At 48.8% G+C, this 18,405-nt stretch overlaps 1 protein-coding gene across 2 annotated transcripts in view; it reads right to left on the reverse strand.

Moving 5' to 3' along the window:
• Positions 1–18,405, reverse strand: part of GCFC2 (GC-rich sequence DNA-binding factor 2) — a 945,959-nt gene that overhangs the window by 488,169 nt on the left and 439,385 nt on the right. For both annotated transcript variants that reach the window (XM_069605850.1, XM_069605849.1), the window contains exon 9: positions 14,618–14,693. In XM_069605850.1, coding sequence (XP_069461951.1) covers positions 14,618–14,693 — 76 coding nt within the window. The remainder of the gene's footprint in view (positions 1–14,617; positions 14,694–18,405) is intronic.

Raw genomic sequence — 18,405 nt, forward strand, 5'->3', positions numbered from 1 at the left:
GCTGCTATATGCTGTACTATATGCCATTACATGCCAAAATACATTTTTAGAATTTAACCTCCAAAGCCCCAGTGAAGTGATCTGTAAAGCCAACCATGTAATGACCACTATTAAAGGGATAGTCTAGTAAAAAAAAAATGTATTTAAAAAATAGATAGGCAACATTAAAAAAAAAAGAATACTAGCACTTTTTTTTTTAAACTTCCTATGTAAAATTTTGATCTATTCAAGCTCAAAATTCGCAAAAGCAAGCACATGGGCGCATCCATTTTGTGAAATGGATGCCCGCTTGTGCTGGCTTTTGCGGCACTAATGAAGGAAAAGCCAGCCAGCTGTAGTAAACAAAAGCTACCGCTGGGTGACTTTTCCTTCATTGGTGCTGTACGCGGAGGACGGGGACCGGAGACCAGAGCAGGAAAGCTGCAGCTGAATCTCGGTAAGTGCTATTTATTTATTTTTTAAAATAAGCACTAGCTGCGTTTTTTTTTTCTAAGTTTTCCGTGCTGGAGGAGCCCAGAAAACTTAGAAATAAAACCGCAGCTTTAAAAACGTATTTATGTGGGGCGTGGCCTGGAGCGCGGACTATGCAGTCGCCTCCTTGATGGCCTCCGTGGGAAGCCCGCTGCATCCCAGCTTATGAAGGTTCCCAGGCAGCGTTTTGGGTCCCAACTCGGTGAGGGGACGTTGGAAGGTCCAGAGCCCCGCCGCTGAGCTGCCGGGGCCCAGATTCACCGAGACAACGATGATCGAGCCGCCTGCATTTCGCGGCCCTTCCGCCGCGTAATCCAAGATGGCGGACGGGACCCAGCGACGACGGCCGAGACGCGGCCTCGCCATCGGAGCTCTCCATTTGGACCCCTGAGCACTCCGGCGACCCAGCTGACTTCCCAGGCGGCGGGAGACGAGGTAGGAGCTTCGGGCCCCGGGCCCCCCCCCTTTGCTTCCGCCTCTGTCCCGGACTTGCAGCCGCCCCAAACGCACCTCACCACGCAGCGGCGGTCCCCCGGCTCTTGCCCTCCGCCGTGCCCCCCCGCCACTCTGGAGGAGGGGGCTGGGACCGGAGAGTTCGAGGGCGGGCCTCGGACCCCCATCAGACTTCGCACCCCTGCAGGAACAGATCTCCTAGCTCGGATAACGGCGCCATGTTTACTGCCCTCCTGGCGGTGACATAAACCCTCTACTGCCATCACTACCACCAGGAATCCGGCGGGCGATCTGAACCCGCGCCCTCCTTCATGAGAGCTCAGCCTGAACTGGCGTGCCCCGGCACCTGAACTGCTCCCGCTTCTCCCTTTGTTTGCTTCCTGGGGCGCCCCGGCCCACACCCGCCACCCCCCCCCACCCCCCCCGCTCAGCTTGGTACCAGTGAGACCGGGACGACACCTTAATTCTTCTCCCCTTCGCACCAGAAGCCCCTACGTGCAACCAGGACATCGGAACACTCATTCCGGCCCCCGGAGGGACTCAGGCTACCCTTAAGCCATCGCCACTATTGCGCACGGACTGCCTGTGGCCCCTGACCCACGCTTGCCGGGCCACGTCATGTCTAGGCAACCGAAATCCGCCAAGTCCTCGGACATAGCGACAATGCTAATGTCGTCCGACAGAGCAAAGAAACTGGACACTCTTCCCCCCGCCTCACGAGAATCTCTGGACAACAGGGGACCGCTAGCAACTAAAGAGGACATTCGTGACTTCATGGCTGACATTAAAACCGAATTTCGATCATGTATGTCGGAGCTTACGGCCAAGTTGGAGACCACCGATAAAAGGGTCTCGGAGATAGAACAAAGAGTGGGGGAGATTGAGGACCGAGCCCAGGACCACGCCTCCTCCCTGTCGGAGATTCAGCGCTCCATAGGGCTTTTGCAGGACAAATGCGAAATCCTGGAGTATAAGCAGGAGAACTTGGAGAACAGAGCCCGGCGCAATAACCTTCGCATCCGAGGGGTTCCTATGTCAGTCCCAGACCAAGAGCTTGCTGGATACGTGGGCCTCTTCTTTCAGTCTCTCCTCCCAGATATGGAGGATTCACTGTTGCTACTGGATCGCACTCACAGACTAAACCCTCGCCGTGGAGTTGAGTCAGACGGCCCTCCTGATGTGATCACCAGGGTGCATTTCTTTACAACTAAGGAAGCCATATCAGCAATAAGTCGCTCTGAGAACGAAATCACCTTCCAAGGGATCCCTCTTCAAATTTACCAAGACCTATCTCCGCTGACCCTCCAGAAAAGGCGAGCCCTTCGCCCACTAACCACCTTCCTTCAAGCCCAAAAGGTTCGCTATAAATGGCTCTTTCCTACAGCCTTGCAATTCTCCTATAAGGGCACCATACGCAGGATCAATCATCTAGATGACGCTGGATGTATATTGCAGCCGGCCCCCACTGACTCCTCGCCCTCACAGGCCACTGAAGTGGCAACTGACTCGGACCTCATAGCCTCCCCTAGGTCCAAACAAAATACATGGTCGAGGGTTCCGAGATTTAGGAGGAAAAGATAACCTGGAACGACCTCGCAAGGGACCCCTCCGACCCCTATGACCCAGCTCAGCGATACTGGCGCAGCGGAACCAACCGCCACTCTTGAAAACACGGATGGATTTCATCCCCGATGCAGCGGGCCCCTTCCCCACGGCCCATGCCCAGCTTCAAGGTACATTCCACCTATGAGTCCTTGGAGCAAACCACTCACATTTCCAGCCATGTTGGCTATTCTTTGGTTCACGGCCCCGTTGGCCAGGGGAGGGCCCAACCCCATAATGGGTCCTCTACCCCCAGTTAAAACTTGGACCTCCCGTTGGCGGTCCGAGCAAAAATTTCAGAAGCAGGATAACAGATGGTCACATCTCCCACGACATAATGGCTGATTCCTCAGTAGCTCCCCCCCTCCCACAAGCTTCATCAGCGACCCCAGGTCCCACTCCGGAACAGCAAACCTGGAAGTTCATCTCTCTAAACGTCAGGGGCCTGAACTCACCGGCTAAACGCAAATCAATTCTACAAAAACTCCAGAATGAGGCCGCCGCCGTGGCCATGCTACAGGAAACTCACCTGCTACCGGCAGACTTCAGCCGCCTACACTCTCGTGACTTTCCAAAGCAACTCTTCGCATCCGGCAACTCCAAGCGAGGTGGCACTGCAATCCTGTTCCGGAGAGGGCTGAATCCCCAGATTCTAGACACCATAAGCTGCCCGGAAGGACGCTACATAGCGGTGAAATGCCTGCTAGCGGGACAGCTGTTCTCCCTGGTCTCCGTATACGCGCCGAACCTAGGCCAAGCACCCTTCTATGATTCGCTAACCACAACTCTTTCTCCTTTTCTGGAGGGCCAGATAGTGATCGGTGGGGACTTTAATGGGGTCCCGGACCCCGTAAAGGACAAATCGCACCCACCTTCCCCCGGAGACTTCACCACGGCCTTAGCCCTCCTGCGCTTGTTCAGGACTTTGGGGGTGGTGGACTCATGGAGAGTGCTCCACCCATCTGAAAAAGACTTCTCCTTCTACTCTTATGTTCACCGGACATTCTCCAGGATAGATCTCCTTCTAATATCCCCGCAAATCTCCGCCTTCACTGAAGAGGTGACCATAGGCTCCAGAATCCTATCCGATCACGCCCCGGTCACCTTGGAACTCCGAGTTCAGGGTCCCCCTGATCCCCAGCGACGTAGATGGACACTATACAACCCCAACCTTAATGAGATGCCACTCAGAGACGCTATTGCAACCACAATCGTCAATTTCTTCAAGGAAAACCCTAGCGGAGATACCTCCCTAGCTAATACCTGGGATGCAATGAAGGCAGTGCTGCGGGCAGAACTGATTGCCAAAGGGGCAGCCTATCATAGACATAAACAACAAACTCGTCAGGCCCTTGAAGAAGAACTGGAGAGGGCAGAAAAAACCCATAGGGAAAAGGGCTGGACCCCTAAAACGCAGCGAGCTCTCCGAATAGCAAAAAAGAAAATTGAAGCCCACTATGCGGAACATACCGCCCATCAAATGACGAAAGCCAAACAGTTCTATTATGCCAAAAATAATAAAGCAAACAAACTACTGGTGGCTAAACTCGCTAAGATAAGAAGAAACAACACAATCGTGGGCCTACGGGACCTCCAGGGCAAGACGCAATACTTAGATCACGACAAGCTTCGAATTGCATCGGCCCACCTGACCCAGGTAATGGCCGCCCCGCCTCGGAAGGTCGAAGAACAGAGGGAATACCTGCAAAGCGCTGCGCTCCCCCGACTGAAGGACGCAGCCCGGGACTCACTGGAAGCCCCGATCACCGGCGAGGAAGTCGATGAGGCGATAAAATCCCTCAAGTCTCGAGCCCCTGGCCCGGATGGCTACACGACAAGATTTTATAAAATTTTCAAACCACAACTCCTCACACCCCTGGTACAGCTGTTTAATTCATTCAGAACCACGGGCACTATAACCCCGTCAATGCAAGAATCAATCACCGTCCTGCTGCCTAAACCTGGCGGCGACCCAAAGAATCCTGCGTCCTACAGACCGATTGCTCTGCTCAATATAGACGCCAACATATACTCCAAAATTCTAGCAACCCGCCTGTCCCGGATCCTACCAGAGATAATTGACGCCGACCAGAGTGGCTTCATCACACACCGCTCTACAGCTGATAATATTCGCAGAGCCTTGAACCTGGTGGAACTTGCCTCCCGAGACTCCCGAGAGCTGGTGCTCCTGGCCCTGGACGCAGTTAAGGCCTTTGACAAAGTGGACTGGAACTTCATGAGGCTTACTCTCGAGGCCTTTGGCTTTGGTCCAGAGTTCTGCGCCATGACTCTGGCTAACTATTCTGCGCCCAAAACCTTTCTCAGAGTCAATGGCATCCTTTCTTCCCCTATTGACCTGACCTGTGGAACCAGACAGGGCTGCCCGTTATCACCACTGCTTTTTGCACTAATCATGGAACCATTCGCCCAACGGATCAGGCGAAACCCGGAAATCAAGGGCTTCCAATCGAACACAACACACCATAAACTGGCCCTATATGCAGACGACATCTTACTAACCATCACAGAACCTCGCACTTCCTTCCCTCAGGTCCTAGCTGAGATAGAGAGCTATGGAAAGGTCACTGGCTTTGCCATCAACTTTCGGAAATCAGCTGCCATGGGGGTGGCCCTTTCCCGGGAGATTCGGGAGGCTCTGGCCCCGCTATGCCCGATACAATGGTCAACTAAGAGCATCAGCTATCTGGGGGTCCGGATCCCAGCTGACCCGGGGGAAGTCTACCGGGCAAACTTTCCCCCACTGTTCACGGAACTCGTGGCGGACTTAAAACGGTGGACGGCGCAAGAAATCTCACTGATGGGTCGTATCACGGCCTGTAAAATGAACTTGCTTCCGAGGTTTCTATATGCTTGCTCTTCGCTCTCAGTACCAATCCCGGCACCGGCCCTTCAAAATCTGCAGAAGGAAATGTCACGGTTCATTTGGAAAGGGAGAAAGCCCAGAATCCCTAGGACCACGATGCTGGGCAATACTAGACTAGGTGGCCTCGGAGTCCCAGACCTACAAAAATATCAGATGGCGGCCCAACTCGCCTGTATCCGAACATGGCAGATTCTTACCAACCGCCCGAGATGGGTGGATCTTGAACAGGCGCAACTGCCGCTCCCGCTACGTTTTCTTCCACATATCAATCCCTCCGAGCGCCGCCAGTGGCAGAACCTCCTGAGGGCCACCAAACACATGGTGGCTACATGGGACAAAGCGCTGAAACAAAAGAAAATCCCAGTGGGACTCAGCCCCTCCTCACCGGTGTTCCTGAACCCGGCCTTTACGCCTGGCTGGGCCACCCGAAACTTCAGATCCTGGATAGCGGGAGGCCTGGTGACCCTGGGGCAACTTTTCGAAAGGGGACAGCCCTGCACCTTTAGGCGATGTAAAGAACTCTTCCAACTTCGGGAGCAGGACAGATTTACGTACATTCAGCTGCGCCACTGGTGCTCCCACCCACAGACCCGCCAAGCTGCCACCCGCCCCCCCCACGGCCATGGAACTGACTCTAAATGACCTCCCAACTAGGGGGGGCATCTCCACCTTATACAAACGCCTCCAAACTGACTTCCTAATCTCTAAAACCCGGTATATGGCCCAATGGGAGGCAGACCTGGGCCGCCCAGTCGAAGACCAGCTGTGGGTTGACATTTGGTCGCGGGCTCATACTTCTTCATCTTGCATTACGAACAGGGAAGGCGCCTATAAAATCCTCCTCCGATGGTATTATTCTCCCCTAAGACTACACCATATGAACCCCACACTCAACCCGAACTGCTGGAGGCAATGCGGCCAAGTAGGGACTTTCTTTCATATGTGGTGGTCATGCCCGAGGGCCCAGGCTTTTTGGAAACAATGCTTAGCAACAATCACAGACATCACTCAGGTGCGACTTCCCCTGGAGCCCGAGCCCATCCTCCTGGGAGCCCCAATCCCCGGAATCTACCCCAGATCTGGCCATATGGCCAAACTGCTATCCCAATGCCTATTGGCAGGCAGAAACGTAATAGCTCGCACTTGGAAAACAGTAGAAGGACCGTTAATGCCCTTTTGGTGGGTTAAAATCTGGGACATCTTAATCGCAGAGAAGGTGACGGCTGCCGGGGCAGGCCGCCTACATCGCTTCGAAAACATTTGGGGCCCAATCCTAGACTTTGATCGGAATTATCCAGCCCTGACATACAAGCCCCAAATAGCCAGGAGGACTTTACGGGAAGATAACTCCCAGTGGCGACAGGAAGAAGAAGAATGTTAAGTCACAGGGGAGGGAAGGGGTGAACAATCTACTGTGCTTTCTTTATGCCATTTGTCGTGATTGATCGTTTTGTATTGCTTAATCCTGCCTGTTTAAAATAAATATTTTTTTTTAAAAAAAAACGTATTTATGTTTGCGGTCGCTTTTAAAGCGACCGCAAACATAAATACAAAGTTGTGTTTGAAAACGCTGCAGTTTTTCTTTCCAAGTTTCTCAGGCTCCTCCGGCTCTGAGGAGCCTCAGAAACTCAAAGAAAAACTGCAGCATTTTCAAACACAACCGCGTTGTGTTTCTGCCTGCTGTGGCTATCACTTTGGGTCTCCGGTGCTCCCCCAGAGACCCAAAGTGAAAGCCAAGGTAGGCAGAAACACAACGCGGTTGTGTTTCTGCCTAAATCTGCTTTCCCATTTGGGGCTCTCCGGCTCCCCACGGGGGGCCCCGACAGCCCCAAATGGGAAAGCAGATTTAGGCAGAAACACTGCAGCATTTAGCATTTCCCATTTGGGGCTCTCGGGCCCCCCGTGGGGAGTCCGAGAGCCCCAAATGGGAAATCAGCTGTAGGCAGAAACACCGCGGCATGTAAACACAACCGCGTTGTGTTTCTGCCTGCCTTGGCTTTCACTTTGGGTCTCCGGTGCTCCCCTGGGTTGTGTTTGAAAACGCTGCGGTTTTTCTTTCCGAGTTTCTCAGGCTCCTCCCAGCAAGGTTGCATCAGTCTCTATTTTCGGTGCAAATAGATTCTCTAATTATTATGAGGTGGTTAGTCTTACCTTTATTTTAGTAGAGCATCAAGCTATATCCACAACAGTTAAAAAATGCTGTGAGTGTTGGCTTTTCTGTATTTAAGCTAGAATGTTGCCTGTTTGCCGATTAGGAACAAGTTCCTTAGGTGAGACCTAAAGGCTGATTTACACAGCATGGATCGTTAGTAGATGGTGGCGGTGTCAGAATTGTGTGGCGTCTGTGTCTAAAAAACTGAGTTTAAGATAGAACGGTCAGGAAGTTAGCACTTACCTGTTGTGTTGACTGTAGCAGCTCTTTCATTATTACTGGCTGTTGAGTGGATTCTGGTGAAAAACTCCAAGGGGAACTTAATACTGCCTGTAGTACCTAATGTAGACGTATAGGAGTTCCGACCTCCATCTTAGTGGGACAAAACTAGTTGGAAAAGTCCTATTTTTATTTTAGTATCATAAAGATTGCTGTATAATACCGATAAAGACCAAAGTTATCTAGTAACAGGCTATCAGTTAATACAGACGTTTCTCTTAGTGATGTCAATGTCCATTGGTTGAATCAGGGGGATTTAGGGGTTAGTTCTATCAAAAGAGCTCTCATTAAGATTCACCGAAAGCGAAAAAATTAATTAACCAGTCATTTACGAACGGGTGATACGGAAAATAGTCCTTTAGTTATTAGTAATGGTTACATTGAAGGACATTCTTTATTGCTGGACTATATTTGATTAAATTGGATTAGAATATCATTATTGCCTTCGTCTGTTTGAATTTCAACAGGCCGTTTAACTAGGCAATTACAGCCTAATAACAAGATGGTTTATTGATGGAAACTGGTATATCTCTAGTGAATAAAGCATATTAAACTGGTCTATTTAAAGGTGGTTTTAGCTCTATAGTTCTGTTATCTAGTTTATGCTCGCATCCAGGAGAAGCCGACTCTTAAGCCGGTAAGTTGAGTAGCATAAAGAAAGTGGCTATCGAGGTTCAGGATGATATCTTGTGCGATTCTATGGCTTCGTTGAGGCCTCGTCACTTTTGGTGAAGAAAATGAGCTTTTGTTCTTGAGTTAATAGGAGCTTGTTTTTGATGTTATGATTAGCACCATGTGTTATCAGGACAGTCCATTTAAAATCCTCACAGCCATGGTTTTTCTCAACGAAATGTTTCACCATAGGCGCGAGTACTATTTTATTCTTTATGCAATTATTGTGCTCGATTATACGAGTTAACTTTTCTGTTGGTTTTTCCAATGTAAATTAGATTACATGGGCAAGTGATCATGTATACTGTATATTATATGTTCTTAAGATAATTTGCTAATGGTTTAACTGTTGATAGTATCTAACAACCTCCTATGTCTATATAGTACTTTGTTTCCCCCAAAAAAGGTAGGGATGTCACTAGTATGTGACAATTTTGGGATTCCCTAATTCCATGAGAGTAATACCATTGGATACCACAAAGTGGTCTGGGACCCAAAACTAGAAACAGAAAGCATCAGAGGAAATCTTCATTAGGGAGAGAGAGAACCATTGAGCACCAGAGAAGGTTCTGGGACCCAGACAAGATTTGGGGCTTTGTTGAGAACCAGTCAAGGCATCAGAGTGTGCATGAATTTGAAAGCATACCAAGAGAAGAGAGGCATTCTCTTGGTCCTGAAATAATTCAGGAACCAAAGACGCCAGGGGAATGGAGTAATTCCCTGTGGCCTTGTATGGAACTGTGCCAAAGCATAGCAAGAGAAAGGGTGGCATTCCCTTGGTCCTGAACAGAGTTTTAAGCCGAAAACGCCCAGAGAAGGGACTCATTCCGCCTGGCCTTGTGTTGAACTGTGCCAAAATCATACCAGGGGAAGGGAGTCATTGCACCTGGTTCTATTGAAGAGTATAAAGAGCCACACCAGGAGAAGTCAGCCATTCTCCTGGGGGTAACATTGGGCAAGGACTGGTTGAAGCCAGGGGAAGGGAGTCATTCCCTCTGGTTACTTTGATTTGAAAGAACAATCTTTTGAACATTACTCAAGAAGGAAAAGGGAGCCATTCTCCTTAAGGAAGGAACTTTTTGTGAGTTTACCTTTTAGGTATATAGTGTTAGGGACAGAAGTAGATTTTGACACAGGATGTTGGAATTTACGTGGACCGACATTCTGACAGAGCCTGAGACAGGGAAACCCCTCTTAGAAGTTACGGCTAGTAAGGACCTTTTTCACACAGAAAAAAAGTCTATAAACATAATCATGCCACCTTTGTGTTAGCTTCCATCTTCAACACCCTCACACTACCTAGACTAAAGAAGCTCGGGTGCTCGTTAGGAAGTCCATGTGAGTCAATACAAAAAGGCACCGTCCAGTTCACAAAGGCTCCTACGCTATCCCTGTCGCTACAACAAAACACCATAAAAGTCCAGTTACTGTTCGTAATCCAGAAGAATGACTGCCGGACGCAAAGCGTCCAAACGCCTCTCAGGTTGTTCAAATCAAAAGTTCCACAAAAGTGCTAGGTTCTTCGTAACCCAAAAGAAATAAAACAATCACAAAGTTCTCATGGGGCTAACAATCGCAAAGTTCTTGTGGGGCTAGGAGAATGACTCCCTTCTCCTAGCTGGTTCCCCCAATGTCTTTCACAGTTCTTAATAGGGTTTGTAGCTCCCTTATGGAGGTTTTCACAATCTCTAGGTTTTGCACAAAAAGGTTTATATTTTTTTCAATGTCCTTATGGTTTACAGTCTCAAAGCGTTTTCTATTTTCCTGGCTTTTCGAGCTAAAAGAAAATTACAATGATAATGGTTTTCTTCTTATCTAGAGGAAGGCATGGTTAAGGTCATGTGCTAAAAAGACGGGACTCTTGGCAGGATCTGGTGTTGACCAATAAGCTATGGATGGACCAGCCCTGGATGATTCTCGGGTGTACGCAGGAGGACCTCTATGTCTCCATCAACGATTGCACTCCTGAGAACTCTGTTCCTGCAAATGATGCTCCCGAAGACCAGTTGACGGGTTTTGGTTTATTCAGACTGTAATCGAGAAAGTAACCCCTTGAATCCGGTTCAAGGGCCACCTGGTTTCCAGAGCAGTACAGACAGACCTTAATCCAAACTGCCATGGTGAGGGTTAGCTTTATACTGTTCTTAATCTTTGTGCGGGTTCAGCTAACAGTCCTTTACAATCTCCTGCTATTACTAATGTCCTCTGAGGCTCTCTTAGGTTTCCCTTGGCCTTCTTCTGTAATTTAATAATTCCCGTTACTTGTTATTGGGAGTCTTCACCAGTTCGGCTGGGTTTTTGTGATGCTTAAATAGCCTTTTCCCACTCTCGTGTGGCTTCGCTTCTTGGGGCCCTGTACAGCTGGCTGTCGGGAAGCGGACCCGTGGCTCGACCTTCCCTCCTTGGATCAATCGGCCAGCCACCACCTCTGTTCAGATCTGTGTATGCAGCTGTGTAAACAGGTAGGGTCAGCGGTTTCCGTGCAGTTGTTGGACTGCGGGGTCCACCCGCTAGAGGTCACGCCACCACAACCCAATCTCCGTCCTTCTGCAGGGCTGACTCACGGACAACTGGTATGATGCTTTCCCTGTGTATTACTAACAATGTACTTCGGGTTAACCGGGGTGTTCTGCCACTCCTTCTCTTGTTCGGCTTGCCCCTCTCCCACCAGCCACCAGCTTTCAGTTCCAAAGCATTTGGCGTTCTGCCTCCATGCTGGACGCCTATTCCCTTCTTCGTTTCGGCTTTCTCCATGGCCAACACCCCGTCGGTCTGCGGGAGCTCCTTGTGCGTTCCATTGAACCACATCCTCCACGTCTCTTGCTCGAGTATCTCAGGCCAGCCTTAGGGCGTTATCTTGACTTCGATCTCTCTCTCTCTGGTTCTAGAATTATTTTTCTGCCTCGTTATCTCCCTCGGTTCTCTCCTCAGTACTCTCTCTAGTACTCTCCTCTGTACCCTTCCACCTTTGTTTCTGAAGCCCTGATATAGTAGGGCCTGCCCTGATTATATTGACTAGAGCTGTTCTAACGTTTTTCCTGGTCGCTTGTAGCGTTGAGAGCTTCTTCGTCTCAGTACCAAAACCATCACAGTGGTTTGATGTTTCACAGTAACACATGGTTTTAGACATGAGTCTAGACCCATAAGGTTCAGGTCCTAGCGTCAGCATCGGGGACTTCAAGTTCCACAATGCCCAAAGTACTGGGACCCGGAAGAGGGATCTGGAGGCATTAAACTGCAAGGTGCAGTCTAATGATTTCAATGACCCACACCTGAGAGGAACTAAGGAGTATAAAGCCCCCACTGCAGTGCAGGCCATGAGTTGCAGGACTAGTATCAGTAGGAGAAGCAGAGAGTGGAGTACCATGCGTGACTCCACATTGCAGCAGCCGAGATTGAGGGGCAGAAGACAGAGACACAGCGAACTGGGAAGCGGATGCCGGTTTCACGCGGGTCTCTGCCCTCAAGTACTGTGTCTGCAGAGATTGCGTGGTGGGAAGCATTATTCCTGAAGGCTCTGCCCTTGTGTGCAGATGTTGCGCTGCGGGAAGCGTGAGTTTTGAATGCTTTCCTCAAAGTGAATTGTGCCCCTGTGGCAGGCAAGCACCGACGCCCTTCTGGAACAAAGACCGCTCTTTCCCTGGACCGACACAGACTGCCGTGGAGCAGGAAGCAGAGAAAGCAGAAGATAAAAAGGCAGCGGAAGCATATACAGCATCCGGTGAGTTCACTAGTTGAATGTGACCCCAGAACGTTCTGTGATCGCCCGCTGGCCCGTGTTACTAATTATGAATACCGAACTAATGTTATGAGTCAAAAGTGGAGGATTGGGCACAACGTTAAATACCAGAATAATGCTCATCAGCTAATGTGGCAGAATAAGAAAGTTGGGGGCAATAGCAGTTCTAAAGATGAGAAAAACTACTATTGCCAAAGCCAAAAGAGGGCAATAGTAAAAGACATTTACAGCAACCAATATTGCCCCAACCCAAACAAGGCAGTTAAGAAGATCAACTGTAAATATTGTCACCAAGAGGAAGGCAATAATTAAGAAACAGAGAAACAGTCCTGGTTACCTTGCAGTTCCAGTTTTTAGAAATGTATGTATACATTAGCTCCCACGCTAGTTGCAGTGTTTTACAGCTGACCACCATAAGACTGTCTACATTGCAATAAAAATGTCACTGTAAAACACAGCAACTAGCGTAGAAACTAATTTATACATACATTTCTCAAATCTAGAACTGCTAGGTAACCAGGACTGTTTCTCAATACATTTCAAGGGTGTGGGTTCACCCCTACTAACCTGTGACCTTACACAAAAATCAGGACTACTAAAATTAATAAACAGAGCTTAGCACAGGAGAGTTCCAAAACTAGAACCCAGCCTCTCCCTCTCTAACCCAAAAATTAAGAAAGACTCAAACAGGCATTGCCCAGACCTAAGAAGAGCAAGGATGATAAAAGGCCAGTGTCAGCATTTGATTGATGCAAAGGTGGGTAAGCAAGTGTGGCAGAAGACCTGCCCTCCCAATAGTCCATATTCATGAAGTGAGTAGTGAAATCTGCATTGTAGGTGTCAATCCCAAGGGTGGAACCAGCAACATCAATATGTTTTATGTTTTTCCAGCAGAAGTAGCCAATACTGAAGTTGTTGATACCAATTTTGTTGAAACTAAAGAACTTTGCTGTAGCAGAAGAGCTGCCCTCCTGATAGCCAACATTCAGGAGGAAAGGAGCATAGTCTGCAATACAGGTGACAAACATCACCAATATGGTTCATGTCTTTACAGAAAAGTTGTTATTACTGAAGTTGTTGAAAGTCCAAAGGCTTTCTTAAAGTTGCCAAGTGAAGTTTACCACAGAAGTACTTGCAGTTGATGTAGAAGTTTATGGTCCTGCCAGGAGAGTATACCAGGGAAAGGGACCTTGTAGTGTTAGACCTGGCAGGTGAGTGGACCAGGTGGAAGATATTAAAGTACTGTGCTTAAAGACTGTGGAAAAGAAGAAGTAGTGCAAAGCCACTACCTCCAATTTTGAATAATTGAGGAATTATCCAGACAAACTATTTTGATTGCCACTTAGGAACTGTTTAAGTGTTCTTGGTTCTGAGGTTTTGTTGAACTTATGTTGCCAGTGTAGACAGATTAGTTATTTCTGTTGGAACTGTGCGGACGTCCCATTGAGAGACTTGTTGGAGCAAGAAGAACATTGTTTTGGAAATGGTCAGAATGTTATATGAATTGAATCTTATTAATTACTGTTAAAATGGTTAACTATTTTTATAAGAGGTTTTTATGCTTTCTATTAAACATATTCTGTTAAATGTATTGGTATATACTGTTCTGTAAACTTTGATAATTATTTTGTGAAAGTTCTGGATAGAACACAATAATAAAAAAACATTGTTTTCTAGAACTGTTAAAAAAACAGAACTTTCCTATTTTTGAACTGTTGATACAAAGTTCCTGCTTTGTATCTGGGGAAGGGAACATTACCCAGGTCACAAGGAGCAACAGTTATAAAGTATATGTTTGATATAACTGTGGTTTCGTTCTATTTTTAATTGCAATATATTTCCTTCATATGTTTGTTGGATGTATAAGTGTGAGGGACAGATTCCTTTGCTTAGAGTGTTTCCTTTTGGTATTTTGACAGGCAAGGAAATTCTCTTTAGGGTAGGGATAGTGAGGCGTTTAGCAAACTTTCAAAATTAATAAAATGGCATCTTATGGAAAACCTTTACAAAGTTGTCCGCCGAACATTTCACCCCTCACAGAAGACAACTCACCTTGCAGTGTGCTCTATATACATAGGCAACATTAACATAAATAAGGTACATTTATCATGCTCAAAGGTTTGCACACGCTATGGATGGGAGTTCGCCAGATTGAAAGGCAAAAATGCATTTGATTATTAAACTAAGGGAAAAGCCCCTATACAATGCATCACATGTTTTTATTTCTCATAAGGTATATGGGAGCATAATCAGAAAAAACAATTAAGGTACCATTAAACCAAAGATCATTTAGTAATCTACCTCTAATGAATTTAAACACTCATGCCAATTACATTCATTTATATTGCTTTGCGCCAACACTCACCTTCGAGACATACACTCTTCCAGGCAGTGTTGCAACTTCTCACCATCTCTATGAACATCAATTATGACAGGCTTTCCTATAAATACACAGAATAATTCATTTGACTTAAAATGGCAAAATGTATGGATGTACATCATTTTCTGACACACATGGAAACATTCTAGAAATACTGTGTTCTTTATGGTGGCATTGGTCAAACCTGAGAGAGGACCCGAAGAGGCCCAAAAGAACAGTTCCAGAGGTGTGCGAGAAGAACACCAGAAGACTTTTAACACAACAGGAAGGCCCCCAATAATCCCCAAATGGATTAATGCAGAAGAGACTTGATTCGAAAAGTCTCAACCCAGACAAGATGAGCCCCTCGGGGCGAGTCAAGAATAACCTGCTATCACAGGACCCAGAGTAAGTATGTAAGGTGTTGGAAAGTCAGTTCTCAGAAGGCGAAACAACCTGTTAAGTACATGCCATAATTTCCGAGGTGTGGTTTACAAGATTCAGTTTACAGGCACTTGAACCTTTGGCCAAGGACTACCCCAACGACAAAAAAGAAAAACAAATGGCCAGCCTGCAAAGACGTATTTCAAGCCTAAAGCAAAAACAATGGCAAGGAATACTAGAGGATGACAAGAGACCCTAGCAAAGGGCACTCTGCCAGCTTAGCAGGCAAAAGAAGGCAGTCACCAAGCAGAAGACGGTGCCAGCACAGAGACGATTGGTGGGGGCAACTAAGAATGACCAGGGGAGACAATGAGGTTGGGTATCGGTGTCCAAAAGCATATCTAGGTAATGGCAGAAGCCTACAACAAGACAGGAGACCCAGGCAGCGACGGCAAAATAGCTTGGCGACAGTTCCAGGATAGAACGCCTGACCCAGCACACAAATCTAGTCTGTAGGAGGCCTGGATGGACTTCCAGTAGCAGAAAAACGAAACTTCATTCAACCAATATGGCCAAATGGGAGCCTTAAATTGCAGCAACAGCACGAAATATGCTCCAGCAGGTGAGTAAACATGCATCGTCCGAAAAATCAGCAACAAGAGAAAATGTTGGTACAGGGTTTAACACTTAAATATCACCACTCAGAGGGCTGGCCAAAGCTAGCCCACCAATCACAATCGGGGGTTGTGGAAAAAAAAGGGTGAGGTGATGAACCAACCTGGTAGGGCTCTACGACTGCCACTCAACCCAGATCACCCCTACAGGATGCAATGGGAACAGCCCAGGGACAGGAAATGGTCTAAACCAGGAAAAACCAATATGGAGGCCGTCATGTGGGCTCACAAAAATCCCACATGAGCAAAAAGGACATTGTAAGTCTACCTCACGATTCCTTACAAGAAATGAAGCCCTTAAAACAAAATGTCCAAGAGCAGGACTTCAAAATCAATTGTTACTCCGATGTCTACCAAAAAGGTACATGGGGCTACCCTTGGTGAAGCCAAAACTAAGTTACAGCTGCCAACAGCCTATTTCCTAAAACCACTGTAAGGGAATATAATCACCCAATGACACAAATGGGGTGCTTAGAAAGCATTTCTGTGAGCCTTCTGGGCGACCCAGCACCATATACTCAAAATTAGCCAAAAAGGGTTGCAATGGCAAGTACCCCAGACCACCAAAAATAGGTTGGGTGATGCAAAACATAATAACAGGGAAAAAGCAAAACAATAAGGGGTCCTGACTTTTTTTTTTAAAAAGTCTCCCCAAAATCGAAATTCTATCTTTACTACTGTCCAACCCGTATCTGTTTGAATGGTGCAGATCCTTACAATTGGTCGCTGGGGTAAACCCTTGCCATGATTTCTAATAGAGAAACACTCAGCCGTGGTAGCTTTCACCCACTGGATCTAAGAGTCAGAAGACAACAAGCCTGCTGAAGAAGACCCAAAAGACGGTTGTTGAAGTGAAACAGCATTGCCCAAGTCAACCACCAGTGCCTATTGCTGCCTCTCCTGCAACCTGGGAAGTCACTATGGAACCTTCCTCCCCTGGAATTGTGAGAGGTACTGGTCCTGCATCCTGCTCCACAAGCCTGCTGCTAGTGGCTTTCTGAAGAGTTCCAGGACCATCCTGTAGCAGCCCATCACTGAACAGGCTTCTCTGCCGTTACGGTCGCCATCCTGAGCTGGAGCTTGGGACTCTGCAGATCATGGATTTGTGGCCCAGGAATGCTGCTGCTGCTCTCCACTGCGAAGAGGGGCCTTTCCGTCACTACCAGCCAGTCTGCTGACCTTTGACCAGGTTTTCTTTACTGCAATTCAGTTGCTGAAGTCCGGTGGTGGTGCTCATTGTAGAGTTCATTTGAATGCTGGGGGGGCGCTGTTGCGCTTGCAGAAGATGGCCACCTTATCGAGAGCGCCGAGCTGGGAGGCACTTTCCTTCTGGAATCCTGCACCAACTACTGGAGCCTGCTACTGAGGACCCGAGCGGGGGTCTGGCCAAGCCTCGGGACGAAAATCAGCTCCTTCTCAGAGATACAGCCCATTGAAATCGGACCGGGGGGCTGCGCTGTCTCGATCCGCTCCTCCTCTCCAGTGGTGATTGCCTCCGACCCCGGGGATCTGCGGCCTGTTGTGAGGGAGGGGTGCTGTGCCCGCTCTGCTGTGGTCTCTTTCCCTCGCCGCCGGAGACCGCCGGGCCCTGCGGGGGAGCGCCAGCCATTGTGGCTATATGCATATCGGCTCCTGCATTGGACCCCGCGGCCCGACCTGGACGGTGAGCGGACTGCTCCGCCGCCCCTCCTGGGTGGCGTGCTGCGACGTGGAGCTCCTGCTACGACCGGGCCCCGTGTGGACTGAGGCTGCGGTCCCTGCTGGGTGACACGCTGGCCCTCCGGCAGCCACGGTGAGTCCCCAAGGCCTCGGGAGCCCTGATTCGCCTTCCTCACAGTGACACTCTCACCAGCCTCAGCCGTCTCCCTTGTCAGCCTTCCTCGCGGGCCGCTGCGCGACTGGGGCCGTGCCTCCCTCCAGCTTTCAGCTGCCTGTGATCCTGGGGAGCTCGGGCTCACAACGCAACCCGGCGAGCGCTGCTGGGAAGACACAGGGACCCTGAGCAGTCTATGCGCACCTAACACGCGGGCATCTCAATAGCACCCTGTGGCGAGGATCGGGGGGGATTCATAAGCCCACCATGACCCCTGATTCGGCTTGAGCTGCTGTGCTCCCTACTGATCTCTACCTGGGCGCGCTGGCCCTGAACTATGGTGACCGTGTGGGGATCATTGCTGTGCGTCTGTGCTCTCTGGACCCCCTTCCTACAGTCACTTGTTGGGAGCCTGGGACACATGGGCTCAACAGTGTGGCGGCGATTACACATTGTGTGCCATTACCTCCCCGCAGTGCACAGCACCTGAATCACTTGAATCACCTGATCGTCCTGTGGCTTGGGAGGCGGGCGCTGGTGTACTTCGCTGGTGATTGTTGCTGTCACCTCTCTGTTGGCACGCTGGATACACCCGAACTGACCCCCAACCATCCACATTGCCTCCACTGGGACACCCAGCTGCCCTGCTCCTGGACATAAAGAGTCTCCCTTCCCTCCCACTCAGACGCTCATGATCCTAAAACGCTGCTGCTTGTTTTGCCCCCCTGCTAATTATAGACCTCCTGCTCGCAGTCTTTACCCAGGTACATCAATTACAGTTTCCATCAGAGGATCTATTCACCGAGCACCTGACACATCTACATAATTGCCGGCCCGGGTGGTCCACCCGACTCTGGTTAGTGGGTGATCATTGGAGGTCCTGTGGCCCCACAACCTACTAGCGAGTTGAACCTCACAACACA

The sequence above is a fragment of the Ambystoma mexicanum genome, chromosome 4p (genome assembly GCF_040938575.1).
Source record: "Ambystoma mexicanum isolate Mex_15411 chromosome 4p, UKY_AmexF1_1, whole genome shotgun sequence".
Taxonomy (NCBI): Eukaryota; Metazoa; Chordata; class Amphibia; order Caudata; family Ambystomatidae; genus Ambystoma; species Ambystoma mexicanum.